The 21,343-nt window shown below is 40.1% G+C and overlaps 1 protein-coding gene across 1 annotated transcript in view; it reads left to right on the forward strand.

Annotated features, from left to right (window-relative positions):
* Positions 1 to 8,180: 8,180 nt before the first annotated feature.
* Positions 8,181 to 21,343, forward strand: part of LOC134802851 (CLIP-associating protein) — an 85,011-nt gene continuing 71,848 nt past the window's right edge. The window contains exons 1-5 of the mRNA XM_063775588.1: positions 8,181 to 8,476; positions 14,438 to 14,624; positions 15,250 to 15,441; positions 18,192 to 18,292; positions 21,015 to 21,191. Coding sequence (XP_063631658.1) covers positions 15,250 to 15,441; positions 18,192 to 18,292; positions 21,015 to 21,191 — 470 coding nt within the window. The 5' untranslated portion in view covers positions 8,181 to 8,476; positions 14,438 to 14,624. The remainder of the gene's footprint in view (positions 8,477 to 14,437; positions 14,625 to 15,249; positions 15,442 to 18,191; positions 18,293 to 21,014; positions 21,192 to 21,343) is intronic.

Here is a 21,343-nt window from a genome sequence, read left to right on the forward strand (position 1 = left end):
AGGCATCGAATTTGGTCATTATTATGCTGATACTCTATTGGCAAATGGTAATTATATCTGTTAAACAGCTATTTCACACTAAATTATTTTTTCGGTCCTTTAACCTCCAAGGCATGTCTTTACACCCCTTTGTTATATCTAATCACCCCCTATGGCGTAACTATCACCCCATATGCGTGTCCACTGACCCCTTTATCACGTAAAATTGCTTGTTATTCGTTTTTTGCAAAAAAATGCTTCTTTATAGAAAAAAATTGTGATATTATTTATTATTTAGGTATTACAGATACTTACTATATTACCAGGTTAGCTAACTTCTACTTAGTTAATGTCAAAACATTTACCGCTAGAACAAAGTTCAGACAGGCTTCATTTCTTACCTCAGCGAGACCTTACTTTAGAGTAAAAAAAATCTAACTTTTAGGCAGTTTGATTAAGTTTTTTGGTATCAATGTAGAGAATAAATAGTCTACTATATAAGCATTTCAAAAAATCTTATTTTAGAGATGTACGTTTTTAAATATAACAACTTGAAAGAAAAAGTTCTAAATTTCTCTATTCACCCCGCGATTTCTGTTGACCCCGTTTTACGGTACCTTAGATTGCATTACATAGTTACATACAGGTCGACCTAATAAAAGCTTGTTAAAAATGGGATATATTATGTACCAGAGTCGTTACCTTTTATAGTATTGTCCACAGAAGTGACCTTTTCTAAAATATGTTTTACCCATAGGTACATCAGAAAGTACCCAACTAAGATAGTAATTAGCAAAGGAACCCGGGATTGTCAAGCAGCCGTCATACGTTCTATGTGTTTTATCAAACTAACTCGCGCCGCCGCGCCGCCGTAGATTCTAATGCATTAGTTGAGGAGATTAGCATGTTTTACTAGGGTAAAAGTGGTATGTAAACAACCGTTTTTGCTTTATCTTACTATTTCAGGTATTTTGCTTCAGTTTTGTGCCCTTTTTTTCGCACACGGTGGCCTCAAACAAGAGCAGTGATAAAAATTCTGTTTATTCTGTCACATTTTTATTTTTTAGCAGCTTATTATAATACCGCGTGCTATATTTTACTCATATTTCATTAAAATAAAATAAGATCTATCAAATTATACCAAAATCATTAAAATCGGTTAATGGACTGAGGAGTTATTACTAAATGAACACTGCAAATAGGGGTCATTTTAGCTCCTATTGCGTCGTTTCTAGCGTAAAATCGGCGCGATCTATGTCAGCGGTACATGTAATTCCGAGTAATGGCTACTTTCCTCTATACACTGATGTCAAAACTATACATATAGGTATTATAGTTATGGAGATATAAGCCTCCGCGCCATAACACTTTTCGTTACACTTGGTTTTTGGTCCGGCACCTCTACTACGGGTTTTTAAAGACGTTCTCCTAACATTTCACGTCAAAATGAAATAAGATCTATCAAATTATACCAATTTCATTAAAATCGGTTAATGGACTGAGGAGTAATTACTAAATGAACACTGCAGATAGGGGTCATTTTAGCTCCTATTGCGTCGTTTCTAGCGTAGAATCGGCGCCATCTATGTCAGCGGTACATGTAATTCCGAGTAATGGCTACTTTCCTCTATACACTGATGTCAAAACTATACATATAGGTATTATAGTTATGGAGATATAAGCCTCCGCGCCATAACACTTTTCGTTACACTTGGTTTTTGGTCCGGTACCTCTACTACGGGTTTTTAAAGACGTTCACCTAACGTTTCACGTCAAAAAATATTTTTCACATATTATTATCTACTATCGAAATGTACTTTTGATAGTAGTAGTACGAAATGTAATCTGAAAGTCCTTTCTTGGATCCGGCCTCCCTTAGACTGGCGACTGGTTTGCGACTCGGGGTTTCGGTGTGTACGCCACACATATGCTCTTGTGGCACGGACGTGGACCGACTGGGACACCACGGATTATCTTGTCAAAAAAGTGCAGGCCGTTTTTCGAGACATGCGTCGCTTAATGACATAGTCCGTCGGTCTCTTGCCACCATCAATGTGCCTGCTCTTCTTGAGCCGACTGGCATTATCAGAGATGATGGCAAGAGGCCCGATGGAGTGTCCTTAGTTCCTTGGAGCTTGGGACGGATGTTGGTGTGGGATGCTACCTGCGTAGACACACTGGCACCGTCCCACCTCCAACGGACTACTGTAAAAGCGGGCGGAGCGGCGGAAAGCGCCGAAATTCTAAAACGTAACAAATATAAGAGCCTCGATAGAGAGTACCATTTTGTACCATTTGGTGTTGAAACTCTAGGTCCATGGGGTCCCAGCGCGCATAAGTTGTTCGCAGAAATCGCGAAGCGTCTGGTTGACGTAACTGGTGACCGAAGAGCTGGCGGCTACCTCGCACAACGTATCAGCATTGCGATACAGCGAGGAAATGCCGCCAGCATCCTTGGTACAATGCCTCAAGGGCCTATTTTAGATTTAAGCTAGTTATTAATTTCGTTTAGTAGTACCACTGTATATATATTGTATGTAAATAAATGTTTTATATCACTCTGTAAAAAAAAAATCTGAAAGGAATCAAGTAATGCATTCCTGTAATGAGGAATCGACATTGATTCCAATTACTAGTAATTGTAATATTAGAAAATATGATTCCTGATTCCTCAAATGGAATTGTACTTAGTAATTCGGCATTGTTAGATTACAAAGTAATCTGGGAATCGGTAATCAGATTACAAAGTAATTTCGAATAATCGTGGAATCAGGAATCAATTACGATATGCCCATCTCTGCTTGAGAGTGAATGAACATTCGCTCGATTGTCAACGATGATGGCATCTATCAGTGAATCAAACGGTAAATAAGCAGCTGTTAACGTTACCTACTAACGTTAATAATGGTTTAACGATACCTTTGACTTAACGTTAGCTAAAATTCACAGCCGGTAACGTTACCATTTCTTTACTGGTAAAGAGTAGTATAAGTAACGGTACATGGTTTAACGTTAATTACAACTTAACGTTAAATCTGTCACCCTGTGGTAACGATACCAACTTTTTAACGGTATTAAAATATAATTTATAATAAAATAAAATAATGTATAATAAAATAAAAATAGAACTTAAAACTATAAAAACATTATCTAATCATGCTTTTAAAAAGACAATTAGGACATGGTTGTGTAATATGAATTATGATGAGACTGAGAAACTATTAAGCCAGGGATTATTTGGGTGTTAGATTAGTCCACACACACACACACACACACACACACACACACACACACACACACACACACACACACACACACACACACACACACACACACACACAAACACACACAAACACACACACACACACACACACACACACACAAACACACACACACACACACACACACCAATGCATGCAAGTTTTTGAATAGCCTTTCCCGCTATATTGTTATTGTACCTAAACTAGATATTATATAAAAGAGTTTATTGTCCATACTTCTTATGTTACAATTTAAGTCAAATTGTTCTTTCAAATTCTAGCTGATTATGTAATACGGGCAACCACTGGGGCTGCAACACAGTGTAAACTAACGCAGTCTCCAGGGCTCCAACTTCATATATAGCATGTATGTCTTTTTTGAACAATAAAGATTTATTTATTTATTTATTTATTATTTAAAGCCCTGTAACTAGGGGTAAGTAAAGTCTGTCAAGCCATTTCCCTCCGTAGAAAAAAGCGGCAAATTTAAAGAATGTAGGCCTGAAGGGTAATCGTCAAATAGAATATTAGAATTTTGCGCCTTTTTCTATATACTATATAACTTGTCGGAAGCCGGTGTTGCTCGAAGTATATAACCCATCAACGTGCTCACTAGCGCCACTGGTAAATTGATTATTTAAATTTAACGATGGATAAATATTATAGTAAGTATAGATATTTAAAACAAGTGGGCCGCTGTGTTTTGTATTTAAGTACCTTTTGAATACATTATAATAGTTTTTACGTTGCTGGATTCGACAATCTATGCGTCCAAAGTTAAATCGGCCGTTTTTGTTTTGGGTTCATAGTTTGGTAACCAAGTGTTGGGCATTCAAGAATAAAATATAATCATTATTTGAATAAGAATTCGTAGGAATAAAATCATCTCGATTTTATTCCCGTCAAAAATATTCAAATAATTTTGGTCGGGAATAATTCGTATGAGAAAAAATTGAATGAGAATAACTTATTCTTAATCAAATAAATATAATCATGATTTTTAATCGAAATAATATTCCACTAATCTGGGTACCGTATAGGTACTAATTACGTATAGTTAGGTAGATGTAATAGTAGTTAGTCTCTTGTCTAATTTATACCTATTTTATGGAATAAAATCTTACAAATTGACTGTCACATAACGCATAGTTTCAGTAACCGTATTATTTTTAATTTACTAACCGAATCATTAGGTTCAATTTAGCTGGTCTAGGGGCCTAGCCAAGATGCCAATCGTTTGCGCTCCGACAACGAAGCGCTTTGTCTCTATCACTCTTACATATTAGTGCGATAGAGAGACGGATGTAGCGTTTCGTTGACGTAGCGCAAACCATTGGCATGTTGGCTACGCACTCAAGGTGCCTAGCCAAGATGCCAATTTTTGTTTTTAATTTAATAATCAAATTATCAGGTAAATTTAAACATTCTGGGGGCCTAGTCAACATGCCAATCGCTTGCGCTCCAACAACGAAGCGCTTTCTGTCTCTATCACTCTTACATATTAGTGCGATAGAGAGACAAAGACAGTAAGGTATACGCACGCGAGCGAAAGCGAAGCGGCCAGCCTGGCTAGAGCGCCACTCACCGTGGACTTCTTCAGACTCCTGAGGAAGACCGCGTGCCGTTGGTAACCTCAATGCGTTGCGAGACTTTCGCGAATGATTCGATTTTTTTCGGGAAGGCATGGAAATGTGTATAAAATGCGAGTCCCAAATCGTTTGACTCCGCAAACGACCAGTGCCGGATTAAGATATTTTGATGCCCTAAGCATTTCTAGACCATGGTGCCCCCTCTCCCTAGGGTCATCAAGATTACATTGAATTTTTTTGGTATATTGAGTGACGTTCATTGCCGCATTACAGCTGAGAATGGAAATCAGTCACATCATTTTATCACGAAAATTGACAGTGCCGCAGCAGTAACTTTGCAACAGAGTACCTAATGCTGCTGTAGTCGCCATATCTGAGAATGTAATTGAAAACGCGAGCGGAGCGAGCGCGAAAATTTTTCGATATAAAAACGCAATTTGATAGACAGTTGTACATTTTTACTTTTTAGTATGGAAATCAGTCACATAATTTTATCACGAAAATTGACAGTGCTGCAGCAGTAACGTAGCAACAGAGTAATGCTGCTGCAGTCGCCACCCGAAAGTCACCTTTGTCATATCTTAGAAAGTAATTGAAAACGCGAGCGAAGTGAGCGCGAAAATTTTCGATATAAAAAAAGCAATTTGATAGACAGTTGTACATTTTTACTTTTAGTTAGAAATCAGTCACATAATTTTATCACGAAAATTGACAGTGCTGCAGCAGTAACGTAGCAATAGAGTAATGCTGCTGCAGTCGTCACCCGAATGTTACCTTTATCATATCTTAGAAAGTAATTGATGCGATCCGATAATCGACGATGGCGGAGAAATCCAAAATCCAAACCACCGTATACTATAGGTAATAGTTAGTAATCAATGAAATATGCCGCACGCCTGTTCTTTTTAATTCTATGAATGTTAATATTCTGAACTTTTCGGGGGGGGGGGGTTTGAACCCCCAAAACCCCTACGCTACGCCCGTGGCCCAAGGTGCCTAGCCAAGATGACAATTTTTGTTTTTAATTTAATAACCAAATCTTTGGGTACAATTTAGCTGTTCAGGGGGTCTAGCCAATATGCCAATCGCTTGCGCTCCGACAACGAAACGCTTTCTATCTCTATCACTCTTACATATTAGTGCAACAGAGAGACAGAGATACCGTTTCGTTCTCGTAGCGCAAACGATTGGCATATTGGCTACGCACCCAAGGTGCCTAGCCCAGATGTCAATTTTTGTTTTTAATTTAATAACCAAATCTTTGGGTACAATTTAGCTGTTCAGGGGGTCTAGCCAATATGCCAATCGCTTGCGCTCCGACAACGAAACGCTTTCTATCTCTATCACTCTTACATATTAGTGCAACAGAGAGACAGAGATACCGTTTCGTTCTCGTAGCGCAAACGATTGGCATATTGGCTACGCACCCAAGGTGCCTAGCCCAGATGTCAATTTTTGTTTTTAATTTAATAACCAAATCTTTGGGTACAATTTAGCTGTTCTGGGGGCCTAGCCATTATGCCAATCGTTTGCGCTCCGACAACGAAGCGCTCTCTCTGTCTCTCTATCGCACTAATATGTAAGAGTGATAGAAACAGAAAGCGCTTCGTTGTTGGAGCGCAAGCGATTGGCATGTTGGATAGGCCCCCAGAACAACTAAATTTACCTAATGATTTGGTTATTAAATTTAAAACAAAAATTGGCATCTTGGCTAGGCACCTTGGGAGCGTAGCCAACATGCTAAACGTTTGCGCCACGACAACAAAACGCTATTTCTGTCTCTCTGTTGCACTAATATGTAAGAGTGATAGAGATAGAAAGCGTTTCGTTGTCGGAGCGCAAGCGATTGGCATATTGGCTAGACCCCCTGAACAGCTAAATTGTACCCAAAGATTTGGTTATTAAATTAAAAACAAAAATTGACATCTGGGCTAGGCACCTTGGGTGCGTAGCCAATATGCCAATCGTTTGCGCTACGAGAACGAAACGGTATCTCTGTCTCTCTATCGCACTAATATGTAAGAGTGATAGAGACAGAAAGTGCTTCGTTGTCGGAGCACAAGCGATTGGCATCTTGGCTAGGCCCCCAGAACAGCTAAATTTACTTAATGATTTGGTTATTAAATTAAAAACAATAATTGTCATCTTGGCTAGGAACCTTGGGTGCGTAGCCAACATGCCAATCGTTTGCGCTACGACAACGAAACGCTATCTCTGTCTCTCTATCGCACTAATATGTAAGAGTGATAGAGAGAGACTATGCGCAACTCTACGGAGCGTCAACGTTTGGCATGTTGGCTAAGCACCCTGATCGGATGATAGAACTAGATAGTGTATAGCGGAACTCTTCAATGTGTACTGTACCTAAACTAAAGTAACAAATATCAAATCAATCCGACTTTTAAATAGAAGGGTGAAAATCAACTTACAAAATATAACCAATTGTACTACAAAAATTTACTTAATTCTAAATAACATTTTAATTGAATAAAACCTTAGTTTAGAATAGCCCCACTTCTAGAATAATTATTCTGTTTTTTATTCCGCATTTAAAATAAAAGTCACATGATTTATTCACCTTAATTTTATTCTAAAATAACTAGTGCAAGAATTATTCTAATTCAAATCGATTTGAATAAAAAAAATTTCTGTTTTTCTTCTTATTCTTATTCAAGTTAATTTTTGCCCAACTCTGGTTTGGTTCATACTTAGAGCATTTAGTTATTAAATGCTCTAAGTGTTCATAGATTGACGAATCCAGCAATATAAAAACTATTATGATGTATTCAAAAGGTATTTAAATACAAGACACAGTACATAGCGGCCCCCTTTTTTAAATATCTATCGTTAAATTTCATTAATTACAATTATTTACCAGTGGTGTTATGTTAGTGAGCACGTTCCCCTCCAGACTATGCGCGTGAATCGCGGGCGAAGCCGCGAACGTGAGTGTGGAGTCGATTTCGCTGTCTACGAAAATCGACGCCACACTCGCGTTCGCGGCTTCGCGCCGCGATTTGCGCACGAGTGTGGAGGGTGCTTAACAAATAAACTTTTACAAAATCAGTAGAAATTAAAAAGTGGCAACACAGTAGTGTCATCCCGTTTTATATAAATTGGTTTGAAAGGGACGACACTACAGTGTTGCCACTTTTTAATTTCTACTCTTTTTTTTGCCAAGCAGGCGGCTTAGCACGGTCGCGTTTTTATCCCTTGTCATCATGCCTGTCACGTTCTAACAAGTACGTAAGTGCGAAAGGGACGCGCATAGTGATAGACGATAAAAATGGAACCGTGCTGCGCCCACAGCACGAAATATTTTAACTCTTGTGTGTAAAGCCCCTACTTAAACACGCTGGCTGTATGAGATTATTCCAATGTCACCCTACGAAGGAAAAAAAAACATACTTTCATGACGCCATGACAGGTCACGTGATGTAAATTTTTGTCGGGCATGCGCGACATCACGAATTTTACAAGTGATTTTGAAACGATGGACCTTTTCGCGGAGAAAATTGTTATAAAATACTCTATTACGAACCAAAATTTCGATTACAGTGCATAAATACTCGTGTGTCTCAAGTGTTTGTGTTTCAAATTGATTTGTGCAAGGAAGTGTTACTTCGCAAAGGTCAGTTTCTCTAAAAGGTAATGTCTCCCCCAAATGGTATTTTTGCGGTGGATAACTTGACAAATTCTTTGTTTTGCTCGTGACTCAGTTTCTCATTATATCGGTGTTAGGGATGGGGAGTTATTTACGTATTTACATCGGTTAAATCGCTTTATAACGGTCGCAGTTGCGGTTTGCGAATTACTGCCGTTTGATTTGACATCTTTTGTCGAGACATCTCCACATATTTCGTTGATAAATTCAAGGTTTTTAAGTAACAGTGACCTTAAAAAATAACGCTCTACTCATTTAAAAAACAAAACTACATGATATTTTGATTTAGGTCATGGGAATAGTGCATAAATTTGCATTTAATTCGTATGGGTGTTGTAGTTTCGTACAAGGCTGACTGTCGACGGTCGGCAGTAACAAACGAGTTAATATTTTTCCAACAAGCTTCAATTGGTCGTTGGTACGATGACATCACTACGGATATCGTGCCTACGTACATTCAGACGTATATGTAAACAATATGCAATACTTATGGGTATGATATTGAAACAATCATTCTCATAGTTAATGAGAAAAATCGTACCTAGTGTTAGAAACGTATGGCTTCGGATAATCTCATTAAATAAGTTACTGATGTAGATATTCTGTCTATGGTCTATGGTTAATCCAAGAATTCATAATCCAGCCAGTGAAACCTTAATGTTTCATACTATACATTAAGTAATAAATAATACTTTTGGATGAGACTAGCCCAGGACCGGGATAAGTGGCGTACACGAAGAGAGGCCTATGCTCAGCAGTGGGCGACTGAAGGCTAGAATGATGAATAAATAATAAGTTAATATAATAATAATGTCGCTTTTTGTGGGGGCCCATGTTGTGGGGTAGTCATTGTCTGCCGGAAATAAAAGTGCATACCGTTTTATTAGGCAGACATCCAGTTTTGATATCCCATAACCCAGAATTTAAGTCCATCATATGCACCCAACAGCCTAGTTCATTTTAGATTCCATCAACAGTCCTTACACCCTTGGGCGGGTGCTGCCTCTGCATGCATGCACTTGGTGTACCCCTTACATTTAATTAAAGTGTCAATAGGGCCTCTATGTGTTGGCTGCGGCTCTGCGGACACCCCCCAAATGTCGGGAACATCATTGTTTCGTGATTGGTGCAAGTGGCCTTAAGACAAAAGGAAATATTTCATCAATGGTTAAAATCAAAATTAAATATTGCCTTTAATACTGAAGTTTAGTTCATCAATGGTATTTAATTTAAATATCACATGTATTTTCTCGCAGAAGATTCATTGTTTATATGAAAGCTATGGGAAACAAACTAATTAATGCATACATTTAAATGTCGACAGCTTTCTTTATTTGACCATTTATTCATTAAATCATTACAATACAACTGAATAAGACTGTGTTTCCACCAGAGATGAATGAATGAATGTTTATTTGCATCAAACAAGCATGAATGTGAGAGAATGAGGATGCTTAACAATGAAATGTGTTTGTTAAGAAGGGATATGGAGGGGAATGGGTTTGTTAAGGGGGAAGGGGCCGTTTGGCACAGACATAAGCTGAGCCACTTACCTTTTCAATTAGTTGTTAGTTTGGATGGCAATGCAGATGCAGGCATCCATGGGCAACGGTAGTTGTTTACCATCAGGCAATTTGTATGCTCATTTGCCTCCTATATAAAAAAACCGGCCAAGTGCGAGTCGGACTCGCGATCCAAGGGTTCCGTACATTACATAATTTTTTACAATGTGTGATGTCCCACAGTGCACGGGTAAAGGTACCTTATGGCGGTTGGCGCTTATGCTATTATTAACGCCACTCCTATATTATTGCGGCACTATGCGACGTAAGCGCCAGCCGCCATAAGGTACCTTTTGCCGTGGAACGTCATATGTATATTTTATGTTAAACGTGAGTGAAATGTCTTAAAAAAACCCGTAGGGGTCGGATCAAAAACTAAGTAATTAAATAAATAAATAAATATTGGGGACATCTTACACAGATCAACCCGACCCGATTAAGTCCGACTCATGCTTGACTGCTCATTTCCAATAGGTTTTCCTGTCATCTATAGTCTATAGGTAAAGAACTATTTCGTGTATTTTTTTTTAATTTAGACCCAGTAGGGATGATCATTTTTTTTAGGGTTCCGTACCCAAAGGGTAAAAACGGGACCCTATTACTAAGACTCCGCTGTCCGTCCGTCCGTCCGTCCATCTGCCACCAGGCTGTATCTCGTGATCTGTGATAGCTAGACAGCTGAAATTTTCACAGATGATGTATTTCTGTTGCCGCTATAACAACAAATACTAAAAACAGAATAAAATAAAGATTTAAGTGGGGCTCCCATACAACAAACGTGATATTTAACCGAAGTTAAGCAACGTCGGGCGGGGTCAGTACTTGGATGGGTGACCGTTTTTATAGATAATGGTACGGAACCCTTCGTGTGCGAGGCCGACTCGCACGTGGCCGGTTTTTTTGCCTATTTTCTTGTATAGCTTCTAAACTGTTCATCCTAAAATTATGAATAAAACATATTTGAGATTTTCACAATGAGCTCTTTCATTTAATAGGTATGTAACACAATATAGTTTGAAAAACTTTATTTTTTAATTTTCTCATTTACCAAATTTTGTGTACCAAATTTCAACTTAATTGATCCAGTAGTTTCGGAGAAAATAAGCTGTGACATACGGACAGACAGACAGACGCAGGAGTGATCCTAGATCCTATAAGGGGTCCGTTTTTTCCTTTTGAGGTACGAAACCCTAAAAAACAGACAGCAGTGCCAATGTGACATCATTCAAGACCAAATCACACATCAACAGATGATGACATTCCATTGAATTTCATATTTTTCATTTTTATCAATCTATAATCTATACTATCTATAGCAATAAAATGAGTAATTCAATTTCAAACTGTATCCGAGTTGGTATTACTCGGTGTTTGTTATTTATTAGTCTGTATCAGGAAGATATTAATCTTATCTGATAAGTATGTCATAATTTCTAGGGGCAATAACTTGTGGCTATTTATACATTCCTTTGATGTTTTAAACCGAATGGTTTCTTAAAAGTGGTTTCAGCCGGGGTTAATTAGGTTGTCAACCACTTAAAATAGATTAGAATAAATGTAAAAGTCGAAAAATTACTGTCTTGGGTGAGACTTGAACTCACGGCCTCTGGATCGATACTCCAGATTATCTTAATTTATTCTAAGCTTAATATCATTGTTCGCAGACGTTTCTGCTTGTTAAAAATAAAAATAGATTGTTTAAAAGTTTAGAGTCAAATCATGCTAAGTTTTCTTTCCAAGTGCTACGTCTAGTATGGATGGAGCTTAAAGCATGCGTTCTTACTGCCAAGTTTGTGCAAAATTAGTGTAGTCCAGAGTCTGCAAAGAATTTGATGGAAAAACTGTTGGATTAGTGCAGGTGAATTAGTAAAGTAAAGTAGTCTATACGAAACCCCATCTTTAAAAAAAATTTAGAAAGGTCTATACTCTGTTGCTTAAAATCTCTTTCTACATTGGTAGTTAAAATTGGTTAAAAAGTTTAAGTATGGAACAGTAACAGACATTTATTTAATAATATTATGTATCCTCCTGACACCGAGCATTTAACTGAAATAACTTGTCACTATGACCGAATGTACTTTACAAGGCATTAAACTATTTCTGTTGGAAAGTCCGAGACCTCGCATGTTGAATAAAACCTAAACTAATGTGTTTCCTGAGTTTTCTCTAAAACAAAGGCGTTTTAATATTATTGGATTAAGACATTGAGCATATTTTTTTTGTTTTGGTTATTTTTGTCCTTTATAAAGGATTTTAGGTCATTAAGGCATAAGTAGGTTACGTGTATAAAATGAAACAAATTATTTAACATTTTAAGAAAATTTTATGTAATGTTATACATTAAGTACAAACAATCATATTTTTTATTTTTATGAATATAGTCAGTCAAAAACTTAACATCTCTAAGTACTAAGTAGGTATCTAGCTGAAATCTTTATTTGCGAACAAGAGCCTTACTATAATTAACATTTCTGGTTAGACTTTTCTACAATTAATTTGTACAATTCATCATCCAGGTATTCTTCCACATACTCGTTGATGTTTGATGGATCTTGAATGGATGGCAAGTAAGATGGTGAGGACAAACCTGGCAAATCAACGTCGAACTTATCTCGTTTCCATGAAGCAACATCTTGTGGCCGACTTGGACTTTGACTGCGAGTGCCACCACGTGTACGAACCCGACATCCAGAACGTCGTCTGCCCCGACCTCGACGACCAGTAGCTCTACCTCTACCACCACCACCAGTAGGCTACGAGAACGACCTCGTCCTCTTGGTTCATTGCCATCATCGCTGTCGTAACTGTCGCTGTCGCTCGAGTCTTCCTCAGCTGAAGATCGAGATTCATTTATGAAAGCGTGTACCTCCTCAGTGAAATCTTCATCTTCACTCGAATCTTCCAATTCGGAGTTATTAAGAAGTTCTGCAATATCGCGGGCTGAAAATAATATTTTCACTACTTTAGGTATAAGTGCCGAAAGTGATTTACGTAAGATCAATTTCACAAACTTAAAACATAAACTACGAACGATGTGCCTTTCTATAGGTTTAATATTTTTACGACGATTTATTTACTTTATTATTCTTTATTACCACACAAAAGTACGTAATTTCAAAAAAATGTTTACTAATTTGCTATTCTATAACAACCCTACATTAAAACAAGTGAATTTAACAAAAACATTTTAAGTTTTACTTACTGCGTCGGCCACGTGCCGCCATTGTTCCAAACTCCTGAGCACGCGTTACAAGAATGGCGGCCAATAGGTAGGATATCTCATGGATATCTCTATCGAACTTCAAGGACAAACTATCGCCATTGCTTAAATTTCATTGGCTGCGAGCAATCACATGACAAATATTTTTTTAGCGGGAATAAACAAACACTTGGGAATTGAGGCTACCTGTAGGTCGGTCGTCCATTGTTGATATGAGAAGTTCAAAAATGGTCGGCCTTTAGAGTACGATTTATTTAGCACTTTGTAAAGGACGCCAGGTGTCAAGAGGATAAATTTATCAATGTATTCTGAATTTGATTTTTAGGGTTCCGTACCCAAAGGGTAAAACGGGACCCTATTACTAAGACTTCGCTGTCCGTCCGTCCGTCCGTCCGTCCGTCCGTCTGTCACCAGGCTGTATCTCACGAACCGTGATAGCTAGACAGTTGAAATTTTCACAGATGATGTATTTCTGTTGCCGCTATAACAACAAATACTAAAAACAGAATAAAATAAAGATTTAAATGGGGCTCCCATACAACAAACGTGATTTTTGACCAAAGTTAAGCAACGTCGGGAGTGGTCAGTACTTGGATGGGTGACCGTTTTTTTTTTTTGCATTATGGTACGGAACCCTTCGTGCGCGAGTCCGACTCGCACTTGCCCGGTTTTTATTTTATATTATTTTTGTCTTTCCAAAATAGTCTTTAGGCTACATAGCCACATTGTAACTATCCCCATTCTTCTCCCAACCCTGAGTGTCACTCGTTACAAATTTTTACACATCATCTGTGTAAATTTCAACTGCCTAGCTATCACGGTTCATGAGATGCAGCCTGGTGACAGACAGACGGACAGCGGAGTCTTAGTCTTAGGGCCCCATTTTTAGGGCCACCCCACATCTGGCGTCTTTCGAGCGTCGGCGTCGGTCAGCGCTACCTATGGAAAATGACGTCGCTGCGCAGTTGCGTCGACGTCGCGTCGACGTTGGGCCATAGAGTTGTAGACGCCGACGAGACGCCGACGCTCGAAAGACGCTAGATGTGGGGTGGCCCTTACCCTTTGGGTACGGAACCCCAAAAAGTAATGTTGGTGAAAAAACTTAATCATAAATCATAATTATTTCCAAACTTATTTCTAACACTACATCTCTTTGTTTACAGGTAACAAAACCATGTGAGAAGTGCCTTAGCACTACCGGTGTGAAGTGCTCAGTTAGTGTTAAACTGTATTAGTGCTAGCAAAGTGCAGTGCGAGTAGCATAGTGTAGTGCGAGTGAGATGAGAGCTGAAGAGGCTTGGACAGTTTGCGTCACGAGAGAGGTCGCCGAGGATTGATTAGGAATACAAGGTATTTATATTTTGTTTAATACAATAAAATACAAATACACTTCACTTATAAAAAAGTGATTTTACAATTGTCGCACCTGTCGCCGTGGTGAAATTGGGGCCAGGCGTAACTTTGCAGAACTCCATGTCAGGGGTGCGAAACTCCTCGCTTCGAGCAAACTCGGCTCAGCATTGCTCAAGCAATTATTAGGGTTGGCACAACTTGACGTCCCTTTGCGTGCACGTCCACAAATAAGATAATGACTTGAATTTTGACAACCCTAAATAGCCGAAAGGGATAGTGCCATATATTAGAAAGGGACAGCATGATTCGAACCTGAACCGCTGTCAAACTGTGTGTAGGAAGTTTGCTTTCTTTACAATAGTACTATTATTTATTCTGTGCCCATGTTAATGAAAACAAAAATATTACCTTGCTAATCCGCGAATATTAACGTGCTAGTCAATCAGTGCCAACCCGATATACTATTAGTACTGTGTTAGGGTTACCTGTAAAGATAGAGTTGAGTCATAGAGTATCAACCATAGAGTTGACTAGACGCCGACGCTCGGGAGATCCTAGTGTGGGGTCTCTCTTAGAGCAACGGCTATTTACTCTATGCCTAAACCTAATTAATTGTCCACAGATGGCCCACTTCCCCCAACCAACATCACTAGAGGCGGCGCTGCCCCTCATGGTGAAGCCGGACCTCCGCCTGCGGCAGCAGCTGGGCGAACAACTACCGGCGCTAGTTCGACGGGAACCAGAGGTTGAACACGACATCGCTGCTCAACTACTGGACGCGCTGGTGCATTGGCTCAATGGGGGCAATTTTAAGGTTCTGTCAGAGTTAGGGCTCATTTAGACGATGCGAGAACTCGCATGCGAGTTTCATTACATTGCGGGTTTTGATCGGTCGGTTGAATTGGACGTAACCAACAGTCCGCAATGTAACTAAAATCGCATGCGAGTTCGCGCGCCGTCTAAATCAGCCCTTACACAGCTGTTCAATTACTGGACATTGCTGAATAACTACTAGATATAAATGTTTAACTACTGGGCATTACTATTCAACTACTTGGCATTGCTGTTCAAATACTGGACACAACTGTCCTGATGTTGGCTAGAGTTCTGACTCTATAGGGGCAACTTAAAGGTACCTACAGCAAACTTGTGATCCACTTCTCCTAACCACAATCACTCGAGGCTCTGCCGCAGTTACGTAGCTGTTGAATTACAACTGTACAACTACTGGAAATTGCTGTTCAACTACTGGGCATTGCTGTTTAAATATTAGATACTGTTCAACTACTGGGCATTGTGTTCATTGGACACAACTGTCAAGCTACTAGAGTCGTTCTGGCTTTATGGGGCCTTGTTCTTGAGGCCAGAGTTCTGGTCCAGTGGGAACTGGAGATTAAACAGGATTGTTGCAGCTGCCCAACTACTAGACGCTCTTGTTCATGGATAAGGGCAACTTTAAAATACTGTGTTGGGTGTTCAGTAGCTGAAGTTATAATAGCTGCTTAACTACTGAACATTGCTGTTCAACAACTGGACTCGTGGTTTGGCTCATTGCGGAAACTTTAAGGTCTGTCAAGTAGTTTAATTTAATATGCCGGAGATTGAACAAAACAGGTGTTCAACTACTGGTCTCCTGCATTTATTCAAAGTGGGCAACTTTGAGATACACTAGTTTAATACAGTCAAGCTACTACTTGATGACTTTGTTTGATTGACTACAATACCGTAGGGGTAAAATAGTGGGGGAGCCGGAGATTGAACATGTACAGGACATAGATGTCTAACTACTGGACTTGTGCAGTTACTCAATTTTTCTTTTTCGTGATTAATAGAGGTTTACTATGTATTTAAGTATTTATATTTATTAAATCGTTGTCTAGTACTTACATCACAAATAATTACTGTGCCTACTGTGGGACAAAGTCGATTTGTGTTAGATTGCCTCATAACATTTTAATTATTAACTTAACCTTGATGTCACATAAATAAATACAAACGTCAATGATATCATTCTAATATAACCAATATCATATCCGCTGGAATCCACTGAGAAAATGATCTCCTCGCTGTAAACGTCATATGCATCATACACACTCTGATTGCTTGTCATGGGCCATTGCGCGCGCCTATTCTGAGACGTCGACTTACTGTAGCGATGTAATTGCTATAAGTCCGCGATGTTGTAGCTGTTCTACCTTCGCACACGCTAAAATCGCGATACAGGCGCGATACAGCATCGATATAGCGGCGATACAGTGTCGATTCGATACAGTCGGGATGTCTGAGCCTGCACAGCCGCGGCACCCATATATAGTCATCCTATCTACACCCGCGAGCAATGAAAATGGTATCTTCGAGAACGCCTACGGCTAAGTCACCTCGGCATGCCTGAGAACACCTGATGTATGCCTCGGCCTTCCCAAGGACACCTCAGCATGCTTGTGGACGCTTCGGCATGCTTGAGGACGCCTCGGCATGCCTGAGGGCGTCTCGGTAATATGCTGAAGGATCCCTTGCCGATAGTGGGCGCCGGGCCTAAGTAGTCGGTCAATATAAGCAGAGTCATAATAAACGAATTGCACTATATTTATAGTTCTCCAATTCACGCTCACGCTTTACGGCTTGGCCACTACTTTGTGCGATCGGCGACGGCGGTGGCGGCAACCATAGGTTGGAGCGAGACACAGCGATCGGACCTTTCGTTACATATGGTTGCCTCCGTCGCGGGTCGCGCAAAGTCGTGGCTGAGCCGTAAGCGAGATTTTGCTATTCCAAACGATAGTTTAATACTAGTACATGTAATGATCACATAATACCCATTCTTAACGCACCATTTAACAAAGCCATGAGTTAACAAAATCGATTATATCATTATTGTAATTATCAGTATCAGAATAGTGGCATTGTGACTATAGTCTTATAGTAGATCAGTACACCTTGAGTTGTCTTAACGGACCATTGTTAGTGAGTTACCAGTGACAATATGGATTTAAGGATTAGATATACTTAATAGGTATGATAATGGATAGCCGAGTGACCTTGTAAAAAACATAACATTTATATCCGAAGACATTCATGCGTTAACAAATATAAATATATACAAAACATAGAGTCAAAGTAAATATTATGTTTTTTGATAGTGACAAGACGTATTGGATAACGCACTAAACTAAAGGTTCCGTCACAAAGGCGCGTTTTCCGGGCGGGGCGTAAGCGGCGCGTGAGCATTTTATATGGAAAAGCGGCGCGCCCCGCCCGGAAAACGCGCCTGTGTGACGAAGCCTTAACTTAAAGGTTAACACACGAGTGACACGAGTATATCATAACAATGTTCCGTGAACTATTAGTCGTCGATTTCATGAGGTATGTCCCTCAGATCGGAGGTGGACCGATGACCCTCCTGCCTTCCAACCGGACGTGTACACACAGCACACAGAGACACAGACACATACCTGCAAAACTACCTATTCACTTCATAAAATGTATTTTTGCAGCCCGCTGTAGCTTGTGAATGTAAATGTGTTTTCTGATGAGGAAGTCTTTAATATTGTGTGTTGTTTGCAGGTGGCCCAAAACGGGCTGGAGACGATCGCGGCGCTCGCCGAGCGGCTCGGATCGGACTTTTCCTGCTACGTGCCCTCGGTACTGCCGCATATCATCGACAGGTAACATTCCACTTTTTAAGGGTAAGGGTTTACCAGACTTAAGTGGCAGTGGGCGGGCCACATTGCTCGCAGAACCGATGGCCGATGGGGCAGGAAGACGCAGCGTGCGGGAAGGCCCCAGACTAGATCGACCGACGATCTGGTTAAAGTCGTGGGAAACCGTTGGTTGAGGGCAGCGAATGACCGTTCGTTGTGCGTTGTGGAGATCCTTGGGGTAGGCCTTTGTCCAGCAGTGGACGTCTTTCGGCTGAGATGATGACGGAGGGTAATTACACAAGCAAAGGAGCACTACGAGCTTGTTGAACAAACTCCTGACCTTCGGAGAAGGGTCCTTAATGCTTCATGTGCAATAAGGACCTATATATCTGAATTTCTGTTGGAATTTGAGATGGAATTAACCTTATTGCACGAAACATAAGGACCCTTCTCTGGTGGAAAGCCACATATATCTACCATCACTACACCTTATAAAACAAAGTCCCCCGCCGCGTCTGTCTGTTTGTGTGTTTGTATGTTCGCGATAAATTCAAAACGCTCCTGAACGGATTTTCATGCGGTTTTCACATATCAATGGAGTGATTCTTGAGGAAGGTTTAGGTGTATAATTAGTTAACCCGTGCGAAGCCGGGCCGGGTCGCTAGTAAAGTTTACCAATTATCAGTGTGGACGTTACTTCCTTACATTGACATAGATATTTAGGGACTGTCTTTACAGGCAATTAATAATGAGGCATGACAGGGGCCAGTACAGCGGTGTGAAACCGCTACAACGCGATTGGTTGATGAGTTCGCATCACGCGCGCGATTGGTTGATGAGTTCACATTACGCGCGCTATTGGTCGCAACTAGTTGCGATAGACTGCACGATTGGCTGGAATTCGTGAGTAGCACCGCTGAACTAGTACCATTTTTAGTGCCCGTAAGGCCCGACCTTAGATATTAAACGTCAATGCTTCCTTATGTTGATGTCCACTTAGCATGCAACCTTTAAAGATGACATCATTAGCAGAGGCCTAGTTAGCGGGCCCGTCGGAGCGTTACATCACAATGGGTTTAGGGCTGTGTGTCTTATCTTTGTTTATATTCAAAAGTTGCATAATACGGTACGGGTAATGGTGAGCCATTTTTGTTGCTCTTCTCTGTATTTTGGAGATATTGGAATGAGGAAATTCGATATTCTTAACGGTGGGATTTATAATTTTCGATAACGTCTTTTTTCCGATATTCTATTCGAATTTCATTTTAGATTATACTCTACATATTTTATTTACTAGGCTATATTAATTTTGTCTATTAAATAGGTGAAAAAAAAAATGTTATTGTAAACGTACAATTTAGGCGATTCACACATTGACACCGCGCCTTTCTGCGGCAAACGAAATATCGTCGTCTTATACATTATAGCACATATATTATAGATAGAGAAATATTAGAAAGATCCAGAAAATCAAGCACAGCATTATTAGATCCAAAACTAACGTGATAGACGCGCTCAAATACGCAAAAAAACAAAAATGGAGATGGGCAGGACATGTCGCCAGGATGAAGTCCAATAGATGGGCAAAACAAGTAACGTCATGGCCAGGACCACCAGGAAAGCGTAACAGCGGCAAACCATACACGCGATGGTTAGACGAGATAGTTAAAGTCGCAGGGACAAACTGGATACAAAAAGCACAGGATAGATCCGACTGGCTTACTCTGGAGGAGGCCTTTACCTGAGAGGGGGTTCTTGCTTAATTCACGTAGTAAAAAAAAAAACAAATAACAACATGTACCTAACATAAGTGACCAAATATTTACTTAAATTTGACTATTAGAAAAATTAAACAAATTGTATTGCAGATTTTATTTATGTTTGACATTGTAATATGCAAGAAAAAGGCTTTTTTATTTATTTTTATTTTTATTTATTATTATAGATAAGTTCTCAGGCTCAGAGCGCACGCGTTCGGCTAAGCGTGCAGCGTAGCGTCGAGTTTCTAAGGGATTTCAGTAGCGTACACTGAGGCCGCTCTCATACAATTAGGGCATGCAGTACCGGTGCCGGTACCAAGAATTTCATTTCCCGGTTCTGGGCATGGCTGGAACCGGGATTCCCGGTTCTTCCCGGTTCTCAAGGCATCTTTTGATTACTTTTTAGAAATTGTTTGTGTTAGCGTACAATCTTTATGAATTACTTATTTTCATATAAATAATTGCATAAGAATTAATAAATGACTTATTTTATTATAAACATACACTTAATTGGCGTTCCTACCTATTTTACGAAATTAACCGGCACACCGGCAGCAATTGCCTCCGCCTGGGCCAAGCCACACGGCCGTAGCGTAGTCGATGCACTCAGCACTATGACGGCACGGCCTGCCTGCACGAATGCCTACCTACTTTAACTAGGTTAGTTTGTCAGTTTGTCGGGTTATTTGGGTCCCTCGTTTCATAGCACCATTATTAAATGTTATATAATGTCCCGAGCTAAAGTACTAAAACATTACTACTATTGAAATGGAAATAAATAGTCATATGATGAGAACCGGGAAGTACCGGTACCGGGTCTTCAGTACCGGTTCTTTAGACACTATAAAATTCCCGGGAATTACCGGGAATATGAGAACCGGGAATTCCCGGGAGAATGCCCTACATACAATATACGCTCCGCTCGTGTTTGCACACTTGTTCTGATATTTATTATATCGTTAATACTATAAAAACCTTTTCTCCAGGCTGGCAGACACAAAGGAAGGCGTCCGCCACATGGCGCGAGTCTGTATAGCTGCGCTAGGGGAGAGTCGCGCCGCCCCGCCCCGCGCGCTCCTAGCGCGCCTCATCCCCGCGACGCAACACAAGGCGCCACACACGAGGGAAGAGGCTGTTAGGACCATACAGACACTACTAGACACGTAAGTAATTAGTCTACTAACTGTCAGGTCGTATGAACGGTAACTCCTTCGAGAAATGAGCCCCTGAACATAATGGCTCCACTGAGCGAATACACCGAACGCTTATTAATAGCTTGTCCACGTCACACACTCACATACATCACTCATCCTAC

The sequence above is a fragment of the Cydia splendana genome, chromosome 25, assembly GCF_910591565.1.
Source record: "Cydia splendana chromosome 25, ilCydSple1.2, whole genome shotgun sequence".
NCBI lineage: Eukaryota > Metazoa > Arthropoda > Insecta > Lepidoptera > Tortricidae > Cydia > Cydia splendana.